This window comes from Myxocyprinus asiaticus, chromosome 41 (assembly GCF_019703515.2).
Source record: "Myxocyprinus asiaticus isolate MX2 ecotype Aquarium Trade chromosome 41, UBuf_Myxa_2, whole genome shotgun sequence".
Taxonomy (NCBI): domain Eukaryota; kingdom Metazoa; phylum Chordata; class Actinopteri; order Cypriniformes; family Catostomidae; genus Myxocyprinus; species Myxocyprinus asiaticus.
Window position 1 is genome coordinate 719568 of NC_059384.1, and position 20021 is coordinate 739588.

At 38.6% G+C, this 20021-nt stretch overlaps 1 protein-coding gene across 1 annotated transcript in view; it reads right to left on the bottom strand.

Annotated features, from left to right (window-relative positions):
• Positions 1 to 20021, bottom strand: part of lama1 (laminin, alpha 1) — an 89199-nt gene that overhangs the window by 36958 nt on the left and 32220 nt on the right. The window contains exons 14-30 of the mRNA XM_051682541.1: positions 19216 to 19430; positions 18119 to 18230; positions 17827 to 17937; positions 14455 to 14582; positions 10824 to 10910; positions 10486 to 10697; positions 10262 to 10368; positions 9910 to 10090; positions 9371 to 9507; positions 7842 to 8075; positions 7605 to 7748; positions 7289 to 7471; positions 6969 to 7154; positions 6751 to 6878; positions 2991 to 3111; positions 2677 to 2817; positions 2428 to 2546 (exon numbers count right to left, since the gene is read on the bottom strand). Of these exons, the coding sequence (XP_051538501.1) occupies positions 2428 to 2546; positions 2677 to 2817; positions 2991 to 3111; positions 6751 to 6878; positions 6969 to 7154; positions 7289 to 7471; positions 7605 to 7748; positions 7842 to 8075; positions 9371 to 9507; positions 9910 to 10090; positions 10262 to 10368; positions 10486 to 10697; positions 10824 to 10910; positions 14455 to 14582; positions 17827 to 17937; positions 18119 to 18230; positions 19216 to 19430 (2546 nt within the window). The remainder of the gene's footprint in view (positions 1 to 2427; positions 2547 to 2676; positions 2818 to 2990; positions 3112 to 6750; positions 6879 to 6968; positions 7155 to 7288; positions 7472 to 7604; positions 7749 to 7841; positions 8076 to 9370; positions 9508 to 9909; positions 10091 to 10261; positions 10369 to 10485; positions 10698 to 10823; positions 10911 to 14454; positions 14583 to 17826; positions 17938 to 18118; positions 18231 to 19215; positions 19431 to 20021) is intronic.

Consider the following 20021-nt stretch of genomic DNA (forward strand, 5'->3'; position numbering starts at 1 on the left):
CTTAGAAAGCCTACAATCAGTAGGTCTTCACGTCATGTTTATAATAAAGACTCAATAACAGGAATATCTATGATTTGTTTTTCCACAGACATGGCAGCCAACATGAATAATGAAGAATAACCACTGTCTTACCTAAAGCAGCAAAGTCCAACACTTGATCCGGCATCATATATGCCATCATGTGCTGTGCCCATCGACAATGCCAGAGTCAACTTGAGATGTGTTTCAAAAGTCATGATAAAATTCAGTGGGGAATGCCATTCTAATATGCTCAAGGAATGTGTCTGATAATATAGGAATATTTTTCACTTAAGTCATGTCAGTGCACGCTTGCTTTGAGCTGATCCACGGTGTGTACAGATGCCACAACTTCAAAGGCGCATGTTGATACAACTTGAATGGAATCGTTTTTGCTGCTACCAAAATGTCATACAAATGGTGTTTCACAAATCACATTACTTGTTTACTATAAAACAAAAATGTCGAATATTTTAAGAAATTAAGACATTTTCTCTGCACACAATCGATGTAGTACGTTGCTCGGAGCCACTGATCCAGAGTCAGCTTTTTTCATCTCATTCTTACAGTTAAGGGGAGCTGTAACACGGAGCAGTTCGGCTGCATAAGTCAATGAATTGAGCGAGTATTTCACCCTGTATATAATGCCATGGCCAGTGGAAGACTAGTCTTATAATCCCTCTGCCTAAACGCGTTTACTGATTTTTTAATGCAGCGTGTATTTACACATGAATCAGTCGCGTTTCACTCAACCGAATGTTGAATGTTAAATGCTTTAACACGGAGCGGTTCGGATGCAAACTGATCCTAGAGAAGTAGTTACGGGCAGCAATTCGGATGCACATAAAAATCAGCGGTCATTCCACTTTGTTTACTGTATCTGTATAATCATGCCGTGGCCACGGGAAGACTTCTCCGGGCTTATGCCTGCGCTATATTATACCACGAAAATGTGTGTTTACACACTTTTAAATGCAGCCTGCATGAATCAATCGCGAGAATCAAAGATTCACTTACACGAATGTTACTTTTTTGACTAAATGTTCCTTATGAAGACATCTCTTAACTCTTGCTGTGATTGTCATGACAACGGCAAAGTTCATGATGGCTGCTCATTTAAGCTCCAGTGCACAAAAAATCCACCACTGCAAATGATGAGTACAACTGGCGTTCAGATTTATATTCCTTTACCAGCAATATTTTGCAGTTTTTAAAACATAAATCTCATGGTGGATTAAAAGAAGACTTGTTGTGTTCTGCCCATCGCTGATAAGCATGGCTCATACAATTCCCGTCATGCACTACGTCTCCTCCCCGAAGTTTGCACACTTTTACTCCTGATTTCTCGCAATATGGGGAAAGGAGAGGTGTACAAAAGCAATGCGTTACTCATTTAAAAAGTTACTCAGATATTATGGTCAAATATCGCGTTACTCAAAAATGTAATCTGATTACGTAACGTGCGTTACTTATAACACGTCAACCCTAACACTGACCACCAGGAATATGGATGCTGCTATTGATAATGTGCTTTTTTAATTTGGTGGCTCATGTAAACATGCACTAGATAGATGTCTTTGACCGTTGCGACACCTCTCGCTGTAGTCGGCTCAGTAACAATGCATATTCTTGAGAATTTCACAGACTGAGAGACAACCAGATGGCTGGACGATGTTTGAACAGAAAGCACACACCGTTTTCTCAAGCAGCTCTGCAACTTCCTTTAACTCGACAGCACTAAAGCGCAATGAGTTTATTGATTTGGGCAACGCTAACACGAGTCATGCCCCTAAACACTGAAAACACAGCGAGAGGCTTCAAAACAAGGCTGGTACCGCATGCTAATCATTAGCTAGCAAGCAAAAAAAAAAAATCTCCTCTTGAGGAGAAAAAACAAATGTTGAGAAAAAAAAGTTTGAGAGGAAAAAAAAACATTTTTTTGAGAAAAAAATAATAATTAAACAAAAAAAAAAAAGAAAAACATTTGGCGAAAGAGAGGGAAAAATATTTGTAGGACATTTGTAGGCTCAGGAAGGCACTAAGACACTTAAAAAAATATATATTTCACCTAGTGTTCAGGGTTTTTGTAGTCAACAACTGAAATGTGGCATAATGTGCAATTTAGCATTGTGATAAGGTTGATTTAAAACCAAGCTGAGTGTTTATTTACTGATTTACTTTGACTATGTTTGTTAAGTTCCAAATAAAGAGAAAATTTCACAAGAGGAAGTAGTTTTAATTTATAAAGTATTTAATTCACTGAATGGATTATCCAAAAATAGGCATTACAATATGGTTATTTAATATATAAACTATCTTTATTGATTTTCCAGGAAAAAATACTATATGCACTATATACAGTATATGCACATTTGTTGTTTATAATATCACTGTCATGTGATCTCTCACCTTTGACCCCTCAGTGGACAGGCACACAGTGAACAGTCCCCGATGGAGCCCTGTACCTTCCCATAATACCCTGGGGCACACATGTGACAGTGCTCTCCCGCGGTGTTGTGTTGACAACCCTGATTCACAACCGAGAATGAAACAATTATAGTAGAAAACATCTTAAACTGCTGTTTTATCATATGAATTTGGATAAAAAGGCAAAATAAGAGTCCTGATTAGTGAAATGCAGTAGAGCGTGTTTCTCACCAGACATTTGCCCGTGTCCAGGTCACATGACAGACTGTGGTTGTTGCACTGGCACGGGACGCAGGGTTGAATCAGCGGGCGGTTTATGCCCTTCATATTGAGTTCAGACACGGGCTGACGGTAATATCCCGGAGCACACTCCTACAATACACAGCATGATGGGTAAAAACATTTCAACTCGCTCCTCAGAAAACTCTTAGTTATATCTAAGTAAATGTCAAGTGTGCCAATCAAGTTTTATTTATTTTTATAAAACCATTTGACACATCTCTCTGGAATACTTGAGTGTGATTGGTGAGACGTTAATATCTCACCTGACACGAGAGTCCAGCGTATCCCCGCGGGCACTCGCACGTCTCCACCAGTCTCGCCGTCTCACCACCCTGAGGAACCTCATCCGCCTCCAACGCCGTTTCCATGGAGATATTACAGATCCTACAAAGAGGCCAAATCAACTTCAGTAACATGAAATCAAAATGTACTTTATTTAATTTCTTGATATACATACATACATTAAATACTTATTTAAATAAAGGAATTATTGAGTAATTTTAAAGTTGAGTACTCAAATCCACAAAAAATTAGTAATTTAAAATGTAAGTTCAAAATAACAGGTATGAAATGTATATTTTGCTTTATTCACAAATGTCACCAAGAATGGTTTCTAAATAAGCTAACTTCAACAAACTTGGTTTTTGTTAAAAAAAAAAAAAAACAAAAAAAAACAATATGCATTAATTCAATTATGATTACATTTCCTTACAATTCTCAATGCATTAATGATATAATAATTAATGTTAATTAATTACATAATTAATGGTGAACACCGTGCAAAATAAAGATAAATATTTACAATAACTTTGTTTAGCCTTGAAACTATAATTTTACATTGATATAAAAAATAGCTTATTACAATTTTTATAGTTATAAAACATTTTCTGAAAAAATAAATGGCATTTATTTAAGTGCAATCACATGAAAACTAATATCATATTTACAGTAATCGCCTCATAGACACAGTGGGAGCATTATTGCACTTCTACTGGCGTTTCACACCGCTACTCGTGTGAATGGAAAACACCTGTACAAACGATAAGCGGCAAGACTGCAAGCAAAGCCTGCCGCCCACCGCGTCCCGTGTAAACTCAACTTAATTCAGCATTACCTATGGCAGCAAAATATGTAAAAGAAAACAAATTTGCGATTTTCAAGTATTATTTTTAACCCTTACGTTGTGTTCCGGTCATTTGGACCCAGACGACTTTTTTAACAAAGTTTTTTTTTTTTTACTTAATCCAACTGGAATAAAATTCCTTGACTATGTTCACATATGGTATCTGAAAACGCACAAAACATTTTGACCATTGTCTAAAATGACCGGCCATTGAAAATGAATGGATGAGACTACAAAATATGAAGTGTTCAGGAACATCAAAATCCTTTAGATTTGCACATATGTGGATATGTGTTTGCACACACAAAGTCCTCAGACATGTGCACACACACACACACACACACACACACACACACACACACACACACACTATCATTATGAGGACTCTCCATAGACATAATGATTTTTATACTGTACAAACTATAGATTCTATCCCCTAACCCCTAACCCCTAACCCTACCCCTAAACCACACACACACACACACACACACACACACTCACACACACACACTCACACACACACACACACACACACACACATGTTGGTGCAGCTATCATTATGAGGACTCTCCATAGACATAATGATTTTTATACTGTACAAACTATAGATTCTATCCCCTAACCCCTAACCCCTAACCCTACCCCTAAACCACACACACACACACACACACACACACTCACACACACACACTCACACACACACACACACACACACACATGTTGGTGCAGCTATCATTATGAGGACTCTCCATAGACATAATTATTTTTATACTGTACAAACTATAGATTCTGTCCCCTAACCCTAACCCTAACCCTAAACACTCACACACACACACACATACACACACACACACACACACACACTCACACACACACACACACACACACATGTTGGTGCATCTATCATTATGAGGACTCTCCATAGACATAATGATTTTTATACTGTACAAACTATAGATTCTATCCCCTAACCCCTAACCCTACCCCTAAACCTAACCCTCACAAAAAAATGTTCTGCATTTTTACATTTTCAATAAAACATCATTTAGTATGTTTTTTTAAGTGATTTAAATTATGGGGACACTAGAAATGTCCTCATAAACCACATTTATAGCATAATACCCTTGTAATTACCAGTTTGTAACATAAAAAAAGTCCTCGTAAACCACTGAAACCTGCCCACACAAACAGATACACACACACAAACACAGATACACAACAACAACGACTGCCATTCGCTACTAAGTGGCGGTGACGTCACCACGATGCTTGTGCCAGGCTATGTGCACCTTGAGGCCACGTGAAGTGTCGAAAGCCCGCTGGCAGGAGGTCACGGGGCAGACCCAGATGCCACGGGTCGACTGACTGAGACGACTGGCTGATGGAACACCTGTGCCCCCTACTGTGCCAACTCGCTGTGCTTTAGCCACCCGACGCTCCGCTCGTTGTTGTGAGTGTCGCTCCTCCGCCCTCCATTGTTGTTGGAGGGCGACTGCCTCTAACGGCCCAGTAGCGTCCTTCACAAGCCTCCTCCACCGGGGCCGATCTTGACACCGCTGGTACCAGTCAGCAGCAAGTCCACTCAGCTCCAGATCCTCCTGTACCACATCACTCCATCTCCTCTCCAACCCGTGCTGTGCCCGTTTAGCCCCCTCAATCCGGCGAACAAAAGCTGTTTAGGCACGCGGTGGCTGGGCATGCGGGCTACATGGCCCAGCCAACACAGCCTTGCCTGCCGGAGGAGCTCACCAATGGGACTTTGTCCAGATCTTTCAAGGATTTGTGAGCTCCTCACACAATCCAGCCTGGTTAAACCCAGGATGGATCGTAGGCAGGTCAGCCTAAATGTTTCAAACCGGCGAAGATGTTCCATTAACGGGGTCCACGTTTTCGCAAGCGTAGAGAAAGGGAGGGAACGACCGTGGCCGAGAAGACCTGAAGCTTTGTGCGGAGCAACAGTCCAGGTAGCTTCCACACAGGGTTATGCAACCGATGAAAAGATAATGCCGCTCGACTGATTTGGAGTGAGACCTCCGCTGCTAAACCGGAGCCGGTCATGAGCACACTGCCCAGGTATGGGAAACTCTCAACTCTCTCCACTCTCTCCACAACTGCTCTATCACACACACACACAAACATAGATACACACACACACAAACACAGATGCACACACACACAAACACACAGATACACACACACACAACTTTTGTTGCTCGTCTTTCCATGTACACTCTTTGAGGAATATTTCAAGATATACTCAACATATTATGTTGTGTTTGGGCTCATTTGAATCAGGATAGTCTGCTGTAAGTTAAGATACGTCATTATCTATGTTATATGTATGTTTCAGGAAGTAATAAGGAAAAACTTGACAAAGAGACACTCCTGTTTATTATTTTTATATGTGTCAGTGGGATTTTCATACAATAAAACTCACTGCAGTCTGACCTCTGAGTGAAACAAATTGAGACCTTTCCAATGATATATAACACATGGCTATCTCATCTTTTCTGAAATCTGAATAGAATTGTTGTGATAACAAATTTGCAGATGATGAGAATGAAACTGTTCTTATTTGTCAGCAAATTAAAAAGCATTATTTAAGAATTGGTAGGATCAGCTACATGCATTGTAAAATATATGCAATATGAGAGATTTATTAACAACCTTTGTGGGCCGGTCATTTTTGACCCAGGAATACAAAAGGTGTTAGCACAAACACAACACAAGGGCTGATAGTCGTTTAGTTGGTGCTGAAGACCTGTTTTTTTTTTATTTATTTTTTTTAGCATTTTTAGAATATATATAAAAAAACATATTTCCTTCATTTATGAATCAGTTTTTATGAAATAAGGAAATCCCAAAACATCCCCAAACTATAGATAAGTATGTATACACACCTGCTCTGCTGCAGTCCTGAACCGTACGATGCTTTGATGATGATATACTCCACATTACTCAACACAGACATGAAGTCAGCATGACTCACGGCTTTATCAGACACTGAGTTGAAATATTTCCACTTGTGCTGCTCACAAATAATAGAAACATTATCAAATTATCAGATGTAAAAGACACAAAACTCACTCTGGCATGAGGTTAAACATCTCAGTCTCACCTCCGTCAGGGGCACTTCCTGTGTGGTGCGGACAGCGTTTTCCGGTGCAGGAATATCTGTGTAGATGACCAGTTTCCTGAGGTGTCCGCCCCTCATCAGAACCTGAGGCTCGTGATTGGCCAGTCCGTATCCCTCGAGAGCGAAGAACGCGATCGTGTAGAAGAGTTTTCCTCCGTATGACAGCAGCTATGAGATTTGAGAAAACATTCAGTGTTGGGGAAGTTACTCAAAATCTCAATAACCTCAAGCTACCAAAACGAAAAATTATTCATGACGTAAAATACAGAAGTCTTGACACTGAGTTACGAGTGTATTTGTACCTTGTTACCGTGGTATTGTTGTGGGAGTCTCCAGTAATACGGTCCGGTGAGGACAGACAGATTGTGAAGGTGAGACGCGTCTAACAGCATCTCCTGCTCGGCATAATAAACGCCCTCTAGCGTCCCCTGCAGGTCACTCTGAGACACTACACGTAACAGAGCCGGATCAGAACCCAGCGTGATCTAAAAGAGAGAGAGAGAGAGAGAGAGAGAGACAGACACTTATCAAACATGACAAATAATTGATTATCTTGATGAGCTTCTTCTTTAATTCTTTTTTTTTTTTCAAGTTCATGTGTTGAGTGTCACAGCTCACCGGCACTCGGATCAGACCTCCCAGCTCCTCACATTGACTGGACACCCCAAAACAGAAGCAGGGACTGCAGCCGGATGGGTTTTGACCCGAAAGACCAAACGTCCCACTCTTACACTCGTCACATCCAGAGCCACCAACGTTTTCCTGAGAAACACAAAAGTAGCGCTCAATAATGCAACTGAAAATTGCATCTCAGACTCAATCAGCAACAGAACCTCATGTAGATTTTTTCTTCACCTTGCATGAACACTGTCCGTGATCTTCACATCCACAAACTCCCAGCGTCCAATCACAGAGCTCCTCATGCGTGCCGTTGATGTTGCAGTTACAGGCGGTGCATTCTGGAAAGTGTTTGTAGCCTAAAGCGCAGCGGTCACACTGCAGACCTGAGAACTGTGTTCTACAGAGACACTGACCACTCATCAGATCACACTGAGATGAGCTTGAGCCAACAACACTGCAGTCACATGCCTTGAGACACAGAGAGAGACTGATTCAATCCATGAAGTACTGTGGTACACTGATGGTAATAACACGCTACTGAAATATACCATGACACTGAATGATTACTGTATTCATGTATCCTGGTATTTACATGGTACTCCAAAGTACTTCAAAGAATATGATGCTGTTACTAAGTTATTATCCAACTTTACAAAAACATGGTATTACTATAGTACAGCATACAAAAACATTGTATTACCATGGTACAGACTCCAAAAGTAAAAACAAAACAAAAAACATAGTATTAATGTAGTATTATGCCCCCCAAAAAATTGGAATTACCATGGTACAGTGTCCAAATGTAAAAAAAAAAAAAAACATGGTATTACCATGGTAGTGTCCCCAAATGTCAAAAATATCGTATTACCATTGTACAGTGTCAAAATGTCAAAAAACATGGTATTACCAGGGCAGAGTTTCCAAATGTCAAAAAACATGGTTTTACCATGGAACAGTGTCCAAATGTCAAAAAACATGGTATTACCAGGGCAGAGTTTCCAAATGTCAAAAAACATGGTATTACCATTGTACAGTGTCCAAATGTCAAAAAACATGGTATTACCAGGGCAGAGTTTCCAAATGTCAAAAAACATGGTTTTACCATGGAACAGTGTCCAAATGTCAAAAAACATGGTATTACCAGGGCAGAGTTTCCAAATGTCAAAAAACATGGTATTACTATTGTACAGTGTCCAAATGTCAAAAAACATGGTATTACCAGGGCAGAGTTTCCAAATGTCAAAAAACATGGTTTTACCATGGAACAGTGTCCAAATGTCAAAAAACATGGTATTACCATGGAACAGTGTCCAAATGTCAAAAAACATGGTATTACCGTGGTAAAGTGTCCAAATGTCAAAAAACATGGTATTACCATGGTAAAGTGTCCAAATGTTAAAAAATGGTATTACCGTGGTAAAGTGTCCAAATGTCAAAAAACATGGTATTACCATGGTAAAGTGTCCAAATGTTAAAAACATGGTATTACCGTGGTAAAGTGTCCAAATGTCAAAAAACATGGTATTACCGTGGTAGAGTTTCCAAATGTCAAAAACATGGTATTACCATGGTACGGTGTTAAAAAAAAACTTGATATTACCATGGTACTTTTTGTGTCTTTTCTTTAAGCTGTTCTATACGAGTCTCATGTGTTTGTGTATGAAAAACATGTTCTGAGCAATAAACTTCTATTGATATTCTCTGATCATTGATGACATCACATGATTATTCTGTAGATGTGTGTGAGGGTGACAGTGTCATACCTTACATCCGGACACGGGGTCGTGACCCCAGTGATCTTCCTGACACTCTTCACACTTGAGTCCGTGTGTGTGGGGGGGGCAGATACACTCGCCCGTTGAGGTATTACAGTTCCCGTGTGTGTGTGCGCAATCACACGCTACACAGACACAAACACACATGAGCTGAGCTTCAACTACACCAGACTAAACTAGTCCTCCAACACTCATTACAGCGTTTAAAGTGACAGAATAACACTTGATTTAAAACACAATAAGACATCTAAATGTAGACTATGTCCAGGTCATATTTTGCCCATAATTAAAACGGAAAAAAAAAAAAAATAATAAAAAAAAAAAATATATATATATATATATACACTGGATACATTGATTTTTGCAGACTTTTTAAATTAAAATCAGCTTTTAAACAACTTTATTCAACAACGTTTCTTCTGCTGATGTAATCAAGTCTGCATGGGCGGAGACAATAACATTAGCCAATAAAATCACAGGCCACTGTTTACGATCCAATCAAATCCTGATGTACTTTTCACACTTACGTGTGCAACCGTTCTCTTTGAAGTCATAATATCCACGCTCACAGTGATCACACTTATCGCCTGTCACTCCCGTTATACACTGGCACCGCCCTTCCTCATCACATGATGCAGACAGAGAGCCCGATTGGCTACATTCACACAGCCTGCAGCCGCCGTTGCTGTTAATACCGTAATAACCCTCCTGAAATATATCAAGAAAAGATACGTGCGAGTGTCTCTAAACATGCACAAACAGCATTTCCCAGGCTAAAGTGAATTAATAAATATATAAAACACCTTAAATAACTGAATGAGTGATTATGTGGCAAGAAATTCACAATGTCTAGTTAATTTAACATCACAATAGACATACCTGACAGCGGGCACATGACTGTCCAACCACATTGGCTTTACATTCACACTGACCCGTGATCACATCACAGATGTTGGACAGAGAGCCATTACCATAGCAACCACAGGCTAGAGTAACACAGACAAACACAATCCAATAAAACAGTTAGTAGAGATGCTGCAGTGCCACACCTGTCCTCTAGATGTCACTAGATCTAAAGTAAACAGTAGTGTGGTCAAACTCACCCTGGCAGTTTTTCTCAGTCACGGCATCGCCATAAAAACCGTCCTGACAGTGCTCGCAGTGGCGACCTGACGTGTGACCCAAACACTTTAGACACTCTCCTGTGAGGGCGTCACAGTGACCTGGTTCAGATGGGTTCACGTTACCGTTACACTCACACACTGAACACCGCTGACCCGGGGCTGTTGGGTCGCCATAATAACCGTTAGCACACCTGACAATGAAAAAGACAATAGCATTTTTTAACTTGCACTCAAAATGAATCATTGTTTCTAAAATTAAGGTAACCTGATATTTAAATAAATTGTTAAAGTTGTTTTCTGAAGGGAAGTTCTGGTACCTCTCACACTTGGTTCCGGTGTATCCCAGTTCACACTGATCACAGGTGAAATCTCCAGGAGTCTCTAGCATGCACGTAGGGCTAAAACTGCAGCAGACAATCAAGTAAATATTTTAAGATGCCATCTACTTTTCATTATCTTTATGGTCAATTAGCAACTATATGCCACATCTGTTAATACAGAGTAAATTGAGGAATATAAATGGCCATAAATATTTCATACTGGCTGTGAAACAGTATTTGGCCTCATTCAAATATATTATGTTGTTCCTGATGAATTACTAAGCCGATACCCTTGTATATTTGCAGTAAATGATGCAGGTCATTATATCATACACTAGTAATTCTCAATGTGAAACAACACGTGTCAAACATCCGAGACTGATTATGATTCTGTTCTTCACAGGGGTGGGTGATATAATGGCAGCAATAAGTTAAAATTTTTACATAATATTATTTTTATCCATACTTATGCACAATTTTTGCATTAACCATTTAAGCTCGGATGGGCCCACCAACAATATTCATCAATATATTAATAACTACAGTTTTGACCAACGCAAAATAGGTATCGTTTGAAAGCTTATAAGCACTACTTTACAATGCATGCAGGAATTATGACCAAAACCGAACAAGTGCTTTGATTTGCTGACAAATCAGAAGTGTTCCGTTTTGATAATTTATGAAGAAAAATTTAACTGTACATAATATTGCAATCAGTAAAAACATCAAACTGATCAAATATCCATGTGTCATATGTTGTTGGAAAGAATACAACCAGCCTATTTGTTTTACTCACAGACAAACATATAGCGAGTAATAGCTAAGTATATGTGCTTGACAATTATGTTGGTGTTGCTTATATGCTGCGTATTTGCTTATAATAACCGGAACATAAAGCATCACATACCATTATTTAGAGGAGGTGATTATCTTTCAAATGAGTCCACGCACAAGGTAATCAGATGTATAGATCATTAGATAATCCACATGAAGCACAATGTTACATATGACCACCAGGAGATGGCGCCAAATACATGACACAGACTCAATGATGACTCAAATGACACAGAATGAAACTCATTCTGTGAAATCTCATTACTAAAATCATGTCTGCATGCTATGCAAACCTTTAGTCATTGTTGTGTTTGCATGTGTAATTAGTTCTTATGTACAATTATTATGTTTTAATTGTTTGGAGATGTTTTTGGACACTATGATAAATTATTTTTGTAATGCTATAATTTTTGATTGCTTTGTCGTATAAACACAAAGTTTTTCTCAAATACAGTTGACATGATTGGGAACAAACAAAAGCAGATTTTCAGAGCCACCTTATTTACATTATCTAGAGATAATGTCAAATCAGAAAAAAAAAAAAGAAACTTTTTGGCTCAATTTTTTGTGTGATTTTTCAGCAGTTTCTTAGGCTGAGAGTCCCAGAATGTATCATAATCTATATCATTAAAACATTTGAAACGTTTCCTTTACAATGATACCAAACACTTGACACTCCTTGTTTGTTTGTTTTTTGTCGAGTTATGAGTCTTTAATTTTGGGTATGCCACTGAAACAGGAAATCTTTAAAAACACCTTCAGAGCTTAAAGGGTTAAAAGATGCCCTTTTCTCATGGTCTTGGATGAAACAGCTCTCTTTTGTCACACACGTACATACAGCACGCAGGCAAAAAGAAAGAGTGAAGACACATAAAGATGTTTCAAATGAAAGCTGATGTGTTAGTTCTATTTCATGCCTCTTATCAGGGGTTTTCAAACTGGAGTCCTGGGACCACCAGTGGCCACAAACGGGTGCTAGGGGGTCTGCAGAAAATTAGTTTGATATTATTACTGTTTCATTCTGCTTTACAAAACTGATTGTAAATTGTGAGAATATTCATGATTAATTTATTCTATTGACAGCAATAGTTTTTAATGGTAAGAACTAACAATATTAATATATAAAATCAATATTTTTGTATATCATATTTTAAAGATAGTATTTTAATAATTTATTTTGGCTTTACTACAATGACAATATAAAAGCTAATTATTTATTTTCAATAACAAGTTATCTTTATATTATCATACTAACTATTTATCTCACACAGTACAATTGTGTCTTTATAAAAGAAGTATTTATATTTTGGAAGGGGGGTCCCACACAAGAATATCATCATACTTGGGGGTCCTTGACATCAAAATATTTTAAGTCTGAAGTGGTTTTCTTTATTGTTATTTAATTTTTTCCCCAATCTGTCAAAACAGCATTTTAGAATTATCCGTCAATGTTTTAAAAATTATTAATTATTTAAAAACATTTCCGGTTAACACAACCAAATAAGGCAAATGTTTCCAGTATCCAATGAAAGGCTAAAGCCAAAACAATTTCATGATAAAGGGTTTGTTTCAGAATAAAAGTAAACTCTTAAATCAAAAAACGTACTTTCATTATGTTTTCAGATGTTTTTGAATTACTTCCCATAAAAATGTCCATAAACTCATAATCGGCCACCCCTACTTCCTCAAATGTGGTGGTGGCTTTATGGAAAGAACGTTTCGCCACTTGGAGTTTTCTTTTCTTACAAAAATAAAATAATAATTTTCGTGTCAAATGAATAGTCTTACAATTGTAATTTAAACCATGTACAATTTGGCCATCTCTAAACATTTTACTGGCCAAATCCCCCTAATTTTTCATGTGTGGTGCTTGGCGTGAGCTAACTTCGGACTAGAGGTAGACCGATATATCGGTTTTACCGATTAATCTGTGCCGATAGTTACTTTTTGGAACTATCGGTTATTGGCAAAATCAATGCCGATAGTTTTTCATCATTTATTATTTTCAAAATAAGAGTCCCTGGTGTGTTTCGGCTTGTTTGTACATAAAAGTCCCACGTTATGCATCAAATCTTAATTTTGTCTGGTTATTATTGGGATTTTGGTTAAAAAAATAAACTGCATCTGGGATTTTATTTATTTATAATTATAATTATAATTTATAATTTTCTTTATTTATCACACATTATACATTTGCACATATACAGTGAAATTCTTCTTTTTCACATATCCCAGCTAGGCTGGGGTCAGAGTGCAGGGTCAGCCATGATACAGCGCCCCTGGAGCAGATAGGGTCAAGGGCCTTGCTCAAGGGCCCAACAGTGGCATCTTGGTGGTGCTGGGGCTTGAACCCCTGACTTTTTTTGACATTCTATAAATAGATTAGAAAAACTATCGGACAATTAATCGGTTATCTGCCTTTCCCATCACCTTAGTTATCGGTATCGGCAAAATCCTGTATCGGTCGACCTCTACTTTGGACATTGTGTATAAACCTTAGAAACAAAGCGATATAGTGTCATGTAATATAATGATGCTGCATGATTACCGTATACTTATACCATGTTATTCTAAGGTACTTCAAAGAATACCATGGTATAACCATCATGGCCGTGTCCAAAAACAATCACGGTTTTATCATAGTGCTGTTGAGTGTATGTGTGTCGAATATTTGTGTTACTGTGAGAAACAGAACAAACATTGAGACAGACAAAAGACCGCTCCGTTCCCCCCTCTCTCCGCTCTGGACGATTTCAGATGAATTCATCTCTTGCTCAGACACACAGTCACTCACTTGTTTGACGCCAGTGTCAGCGGGCACGCACATCGCTGGCAGTCATCCTTTGCCCCCTCGCTGGGGTCGCCATAGAAACCTGGCAAGCACTGATCACAGTGAGGCCCAGTGGTGTTGTGTGAACAGCCCTGACAAACAGAAAATATTTCTTTAGATACCTACACATACTTACAAACTTACATAAATAAAGGGCTCAATTTTACAGTCTGATGTCAAATAAGAACCTTTTAAAGTTCTAAAAATAGCTTTTTAGTCTCTAGTTGTTTAGAAAACCAGCAAGAGTATGTGGCTCATTCTATAATTGGGGGTACATTTCATGTCAACAAAAAAGTACAAAAACAAAGTGCTTTCTCAATAAAACAACTATTGTTTTATATTAATATATTTCTTCAATGCAACATATCTGCTAGTTGCAAATCTTAAGCATTAATCACCCTTTTTGATATAATAAGGGAAAGGATGTTTTGCCTAGTGAGTTTGTCAACTATGTTACGGTGAAACTGTATGCCTTTACAGACACTGATTAAATGCAACACTTCAAGTAACACATAATTAAGAGCTCTTTTGTCTATTCTGCCATATGTGCAGTCATCCTTTCAAAATCATTTTAAGAATTGTATGTTTTTGCAGATATTCATGTGATATTTTCAGCACAGTCACTAGTGACAGTAAAACATTTTATCATAAATCTGCCTTAAATATAATTTTGGTAGTTTTAAGAAATGCTATGCAAAACTGTAACCTTTTGTGAATGTAAAATATACCTTGAAGGATATCAGAAGCACCATTCTTGTTATTTGAAATGTTTAAAAAAAAATCTGATGTAACATAGTTGACAGTGAAAGTAACATAGTTGAAAAAGTAATATCCTGCTTTTTTCACAAAATACACCATTGACACCACTTACATAAGATCTCTGTTTTAACTTGCAAAGAATAATATGTAGTTAATTTAGTAAAATCAATGAAATGTCCCTTAATCACTAATCATCATGATTCACACGCATGTGCATGGGCACACACACCCTGTGTCCTCTGACACATACAGGCTTAAAATATGACAAAAAACTGTCATTCAGTATCATCAGTGGACATCAGTGGACACAGCAGGGTCACGTTAACTATGTTACCATGAGTTGGCCCTAGATGGTAACATAGTTGACAATTCCCCCATTTTTACTCATAATTTCAGTGGTAGACCTGGCCAACCACATTTAATTTTCTTGATTAGGTTAACCTCAAATTTGAATTCATATTTTTTTTAAATCATAAAAATATTGCAAACCATAACAATATACGCAACATAGTTGACGGTCAATTAATATACTCCTTGACAATATGCTGTTGTAGTTAAAATATTGGGGAAAAAAAATGAAAGGACACTCACCATTATGTGTTCAGAATGCCCCCCACAGAGGACAATGACATCACATGATACTGGTCACATGGTTTTGGGATACACCATTTTTTAGTTGCAGGTGGGTGTTTTTTGTTTAGTAACATAGTTGACAACTTTTGTGGACATGAGTAAAATAAGATATTTTCTTTATTAAAATGTCAAACTCAATCTAAAAAATAAAAAAATTTTCTAAGGAATTTAAAAATAAATCAAATATAGATAATGTTGACTTATTCATATTTTTCAATTTAAGACCCTCACTTAAAAAAAACAGACAATGCAAAAACTGTCAATTAAGAAACATCATGGCAATTTCAAGCAAATTGAAACATGGGGTGCACAACATACACTATATTGCCAAAAGTATTCGTTCACCTGCTTTTAGACGCATATGAATTTAAGTGACATCTCATTCTTAATCCATAGGGTTTAATATGATGTCGGCCCACCCTTTGCAGCTATAACAGCTTCAACTATTATGGGAAGGCTTTCCACAAGGTTTAGGAGTGTGTTTATGGGAATTTTTGACCATTCTTCCAGAAGCGCATTTGTGAGGTCAGACACTGATGTTGGACGAGAAGGCCTGGCTCGCAGTCTTCGCTCTAATTCATCCCAAAGGTGCTCTATCGGGTTGAGGTCAGGACTCTGTGCAGGCCAGTCAAGTTCTTCCACACCAAACTCGCTCATCCGTGTCTTTATGGACCTTGCTTTGTGCACTGGTGCGCAGTCATGTTGGAACAGGAAGGGGCCATCCCCAAACTGTTCCCACAAAGTTGGGAGCATGGAATTGTCCAAAATCTCTTGGTATGCTGAAGCATTCAGAGTTCCTTTCACTGGAACTAAGGGGCCAAGCCCAGCTCCTGAAAAACAACCCCACACCATAATCCCCCTCCACCAAACTTCACAGTTGGCACAATGCAGTCAGACAAGTACCGTTCTCCTGGCAACCGCCAAACCCAGACTCGTCCATCAGATTGCCAGATGGAGAAGCGTGATTCGTCACTCCAGAGAACGCGTCTCCACTGCTCTAGAGTCCAGTGGCGGCGTGCTTTACACCACTGCATCCGACGCTTTGCATTGCACTTGGTGATGTATGGCTTGGATGCAGCTGCTCGGTCATAGAAACCCATTCCATGAAGCTCTCTACGCACTGTTCTTGAGCTAATCTGAAGGCCACATGAACTTTGGAGGTCTGTAGCGATTGACTCTGCAGAAAGTTGGCAACCTCTGCGCACTATGCGCCTCAGCATCCGCTGACCCCGCTCTGTCATTTTACGTGGCCTACCACTTCGTGGCTGAGTTGCTGTCATTCCCAATCGCTTCCACTTTGTTATAATACCACTGACAGTTGACTGTGGAATATTTAGTAGCGAGGAAATTTCACGACTGGACTTGTTGCACAGGTGGCATCCTATCACAGTACCACGCTGGAATTCACTGAGCTCCTGAGAGCGGCCCATTCTTTCACAAATGTTTGTAGAAGCAGTCTGCATGCCTAGGTGCTTCATTTTATACACCTGTGGCCATGGAAGTGATTGGAACACCTGAATTCAATTATTTGGATGGGTGAGCGAATACTTTTGGCAATATAGTGTATCTGTGTGATATTATAACATGCTTTCCCTTAATAGATAAACTGGGATATTTCTGAAGAAAATGCTTAGAAAATATATAATTATCATCAATGGACAGTGAATGTACCCAAAATTATAGAATGAGCCATGTGCTTTAAAGAACCCAGAAACCAAAACACTGATCTAAAGAACATGAAATTAAATGTTCAAGAACATTTCACATTTCAGTCTTAAATTAAAAGAAGAAAATAATACATTATTAATTGTTTGAATACATTGAAGCCTATTTTTGGACCATAAGATGCTTTTGCATTTTGACATTATTTTTACACCAGTTGAGCACATCTCCCTCAAATGTTCCCTTACTGTAATACAAAAGTTGAGAGCAGATAAAACTCACCAGACACTCTCCGTTGATGTCACATTCAGTGGCGTGATCGTTACACTCGCACTGAAGACAGTTTCCTCCGAACAAAACCCCACCAACCCGATAGAACCCGGGAATACAGTACTGAAGAGACAGAGAGATGAAACAGATATAACTCAACAATCAATCACCTTTTTCTCTAAACGTTTCTGTTTGTTGATTCTATCATGTGTGTCTGTTTGATTCAGACTTCAATCACTGATCATATATAACATTAAACACAAACTGCAGGGCTTGATATAGTGACCCAAATATGATGTCTTACCTCACAGGAAGTGCCTGAATATCCCCACGGACACTCGCACTGCTCCACATCCGGAGAGATCTTAGAGAAACCAGAATTTGAATCTCCAACGCCTAAAGACACAGTGCTCAGTCTGTGGACAAAACACACATTAAAAAAGGCTTAAAAAATACACAAAAATAAATGTTTCATTTAAGTAGATAATTTCTTTGAACATGGTTGAGTGTCAAGACTAGTGATAGACTGGGGGGTTCTGGGTATCTCAGCGAGTATTGGTGCTGACTATCACCCCTGGAGTCGCGAGTTCAAATCCAGGGCGTGCTGAGTGACTCAAGCCAGGTCTCCTAAGCAACCAAATTGGCCCGGTTGCTAGGGAGGGTAGAGTCACATGGGGTAACCTCCTCGTGGTCGTGATTAGTGGTTCTAGCTCTCAATGGGGTGTGTGGTAAGTTGTGTGTGGATCGTAGAGAGTAGCATGAGCCTCCACATGCTGTGAGTCTCCGCGGTGTCATGCACAACGAGTCACGTGATAAGATGCGCGGATTGACGGTCTCAGAAGCGGAGTCAACTGAGGCTTGTCCTTCACCACCCGGATTGAGTAACCGCGCCACCACGAGGACCTACTAAGTAGTGGGAATTGGGCATTCCAAATTGGGAGAAAAGGGGATAATAAATAAATAAATATAAAACTAGTGACAGACCAACCAGACTGAGACAATAACCATGCCATCTTGGCTTAATAACAGAAGTTTGTGTACAAAAATGAGTAAATACAGTGCAATTTAAAGCGTGCAATTTCTGCAACATAACTGTCACCAAACAGAATGGACCGCTAACACAGACTGTGATGACTGCCTTATTTAAGAGCGTAAATCTAGCAAACGTTTTAATATTTTCAATTTTTTAAACTATTTAATGGACATTTATAACCTTATCTGGAACCGCTTTATAGTAACTTTCCTTTATAAAGTGATCTTTGTTTTCTTACCAAGGCATTATTAAAAAACAAATGAAGCATTGCTGCAATGGGGTTTCAAATTCAGCTGCTGAGAGAGTGACAGTAAATTTGGCATCCTAATCATACATACAGTATGTATATTTGTTTGTGTGCATCTCACCTGAGCGTTCCCTCAGTGTTGCCCTCCATCTGTGCTCGAACCCTGATCGCAGCGACATCTGCCAGTACCGTCATTAACTCATCTCTGTGAACTCTCTTTCCACTGTGAGCGTCCATGAATGCATGTGGCTGGATCTGAAGTGTGACGTGCTGCTCTCGATGAGCGCTTAGCAGCAAACGTTTAGACAACATCTGTCTCAGTGCACGACCGTTACCCTGATACCCAAACAAAACACCCAGAGACTTCAGCATATTAAATGTTAAAAAGGTATAACCCAGAGCAAATGTCATAATATTCAAGATTCAAAAATATGACAAATGAAAAAAAAATTGAAAATAATGATGATTGTGTAAACGTGTGTATTAAAGGTGCAAATAAAGTATTTTAGCACTTTTTATTCGATCAGTTGACATTTTAAAGTCATTAAATCAAAAGTTGTGTTGAAAACGGTAGGAAAAAAAACGTTTCTGAAACCAATACAAAAGCCCTATTCGGACGGGATATGTTTTCTAAACGACTATTATTATCACCCGACGTCTGTGATTTCATGTGTTGATTCGGACGGGAATAAAGATCTCTGTGTTTATTACAGAGGTGCGAGTGTCTGTTTTCTAGATGTGGGCGTTACAGAAGGTTGAACACATTGAATTAATTTAGGTGAAAAATTAACATATCTTACGTAACTTTATCAGTTTACATTTAAAATTGCTTATCATTTTAAAAATGTATTTAAAATAATTAAGTATTTGTTGTTTCTTAACTATACATTATAAATGACTTAGTTTAAAAAGTCTATTAAAATAAAA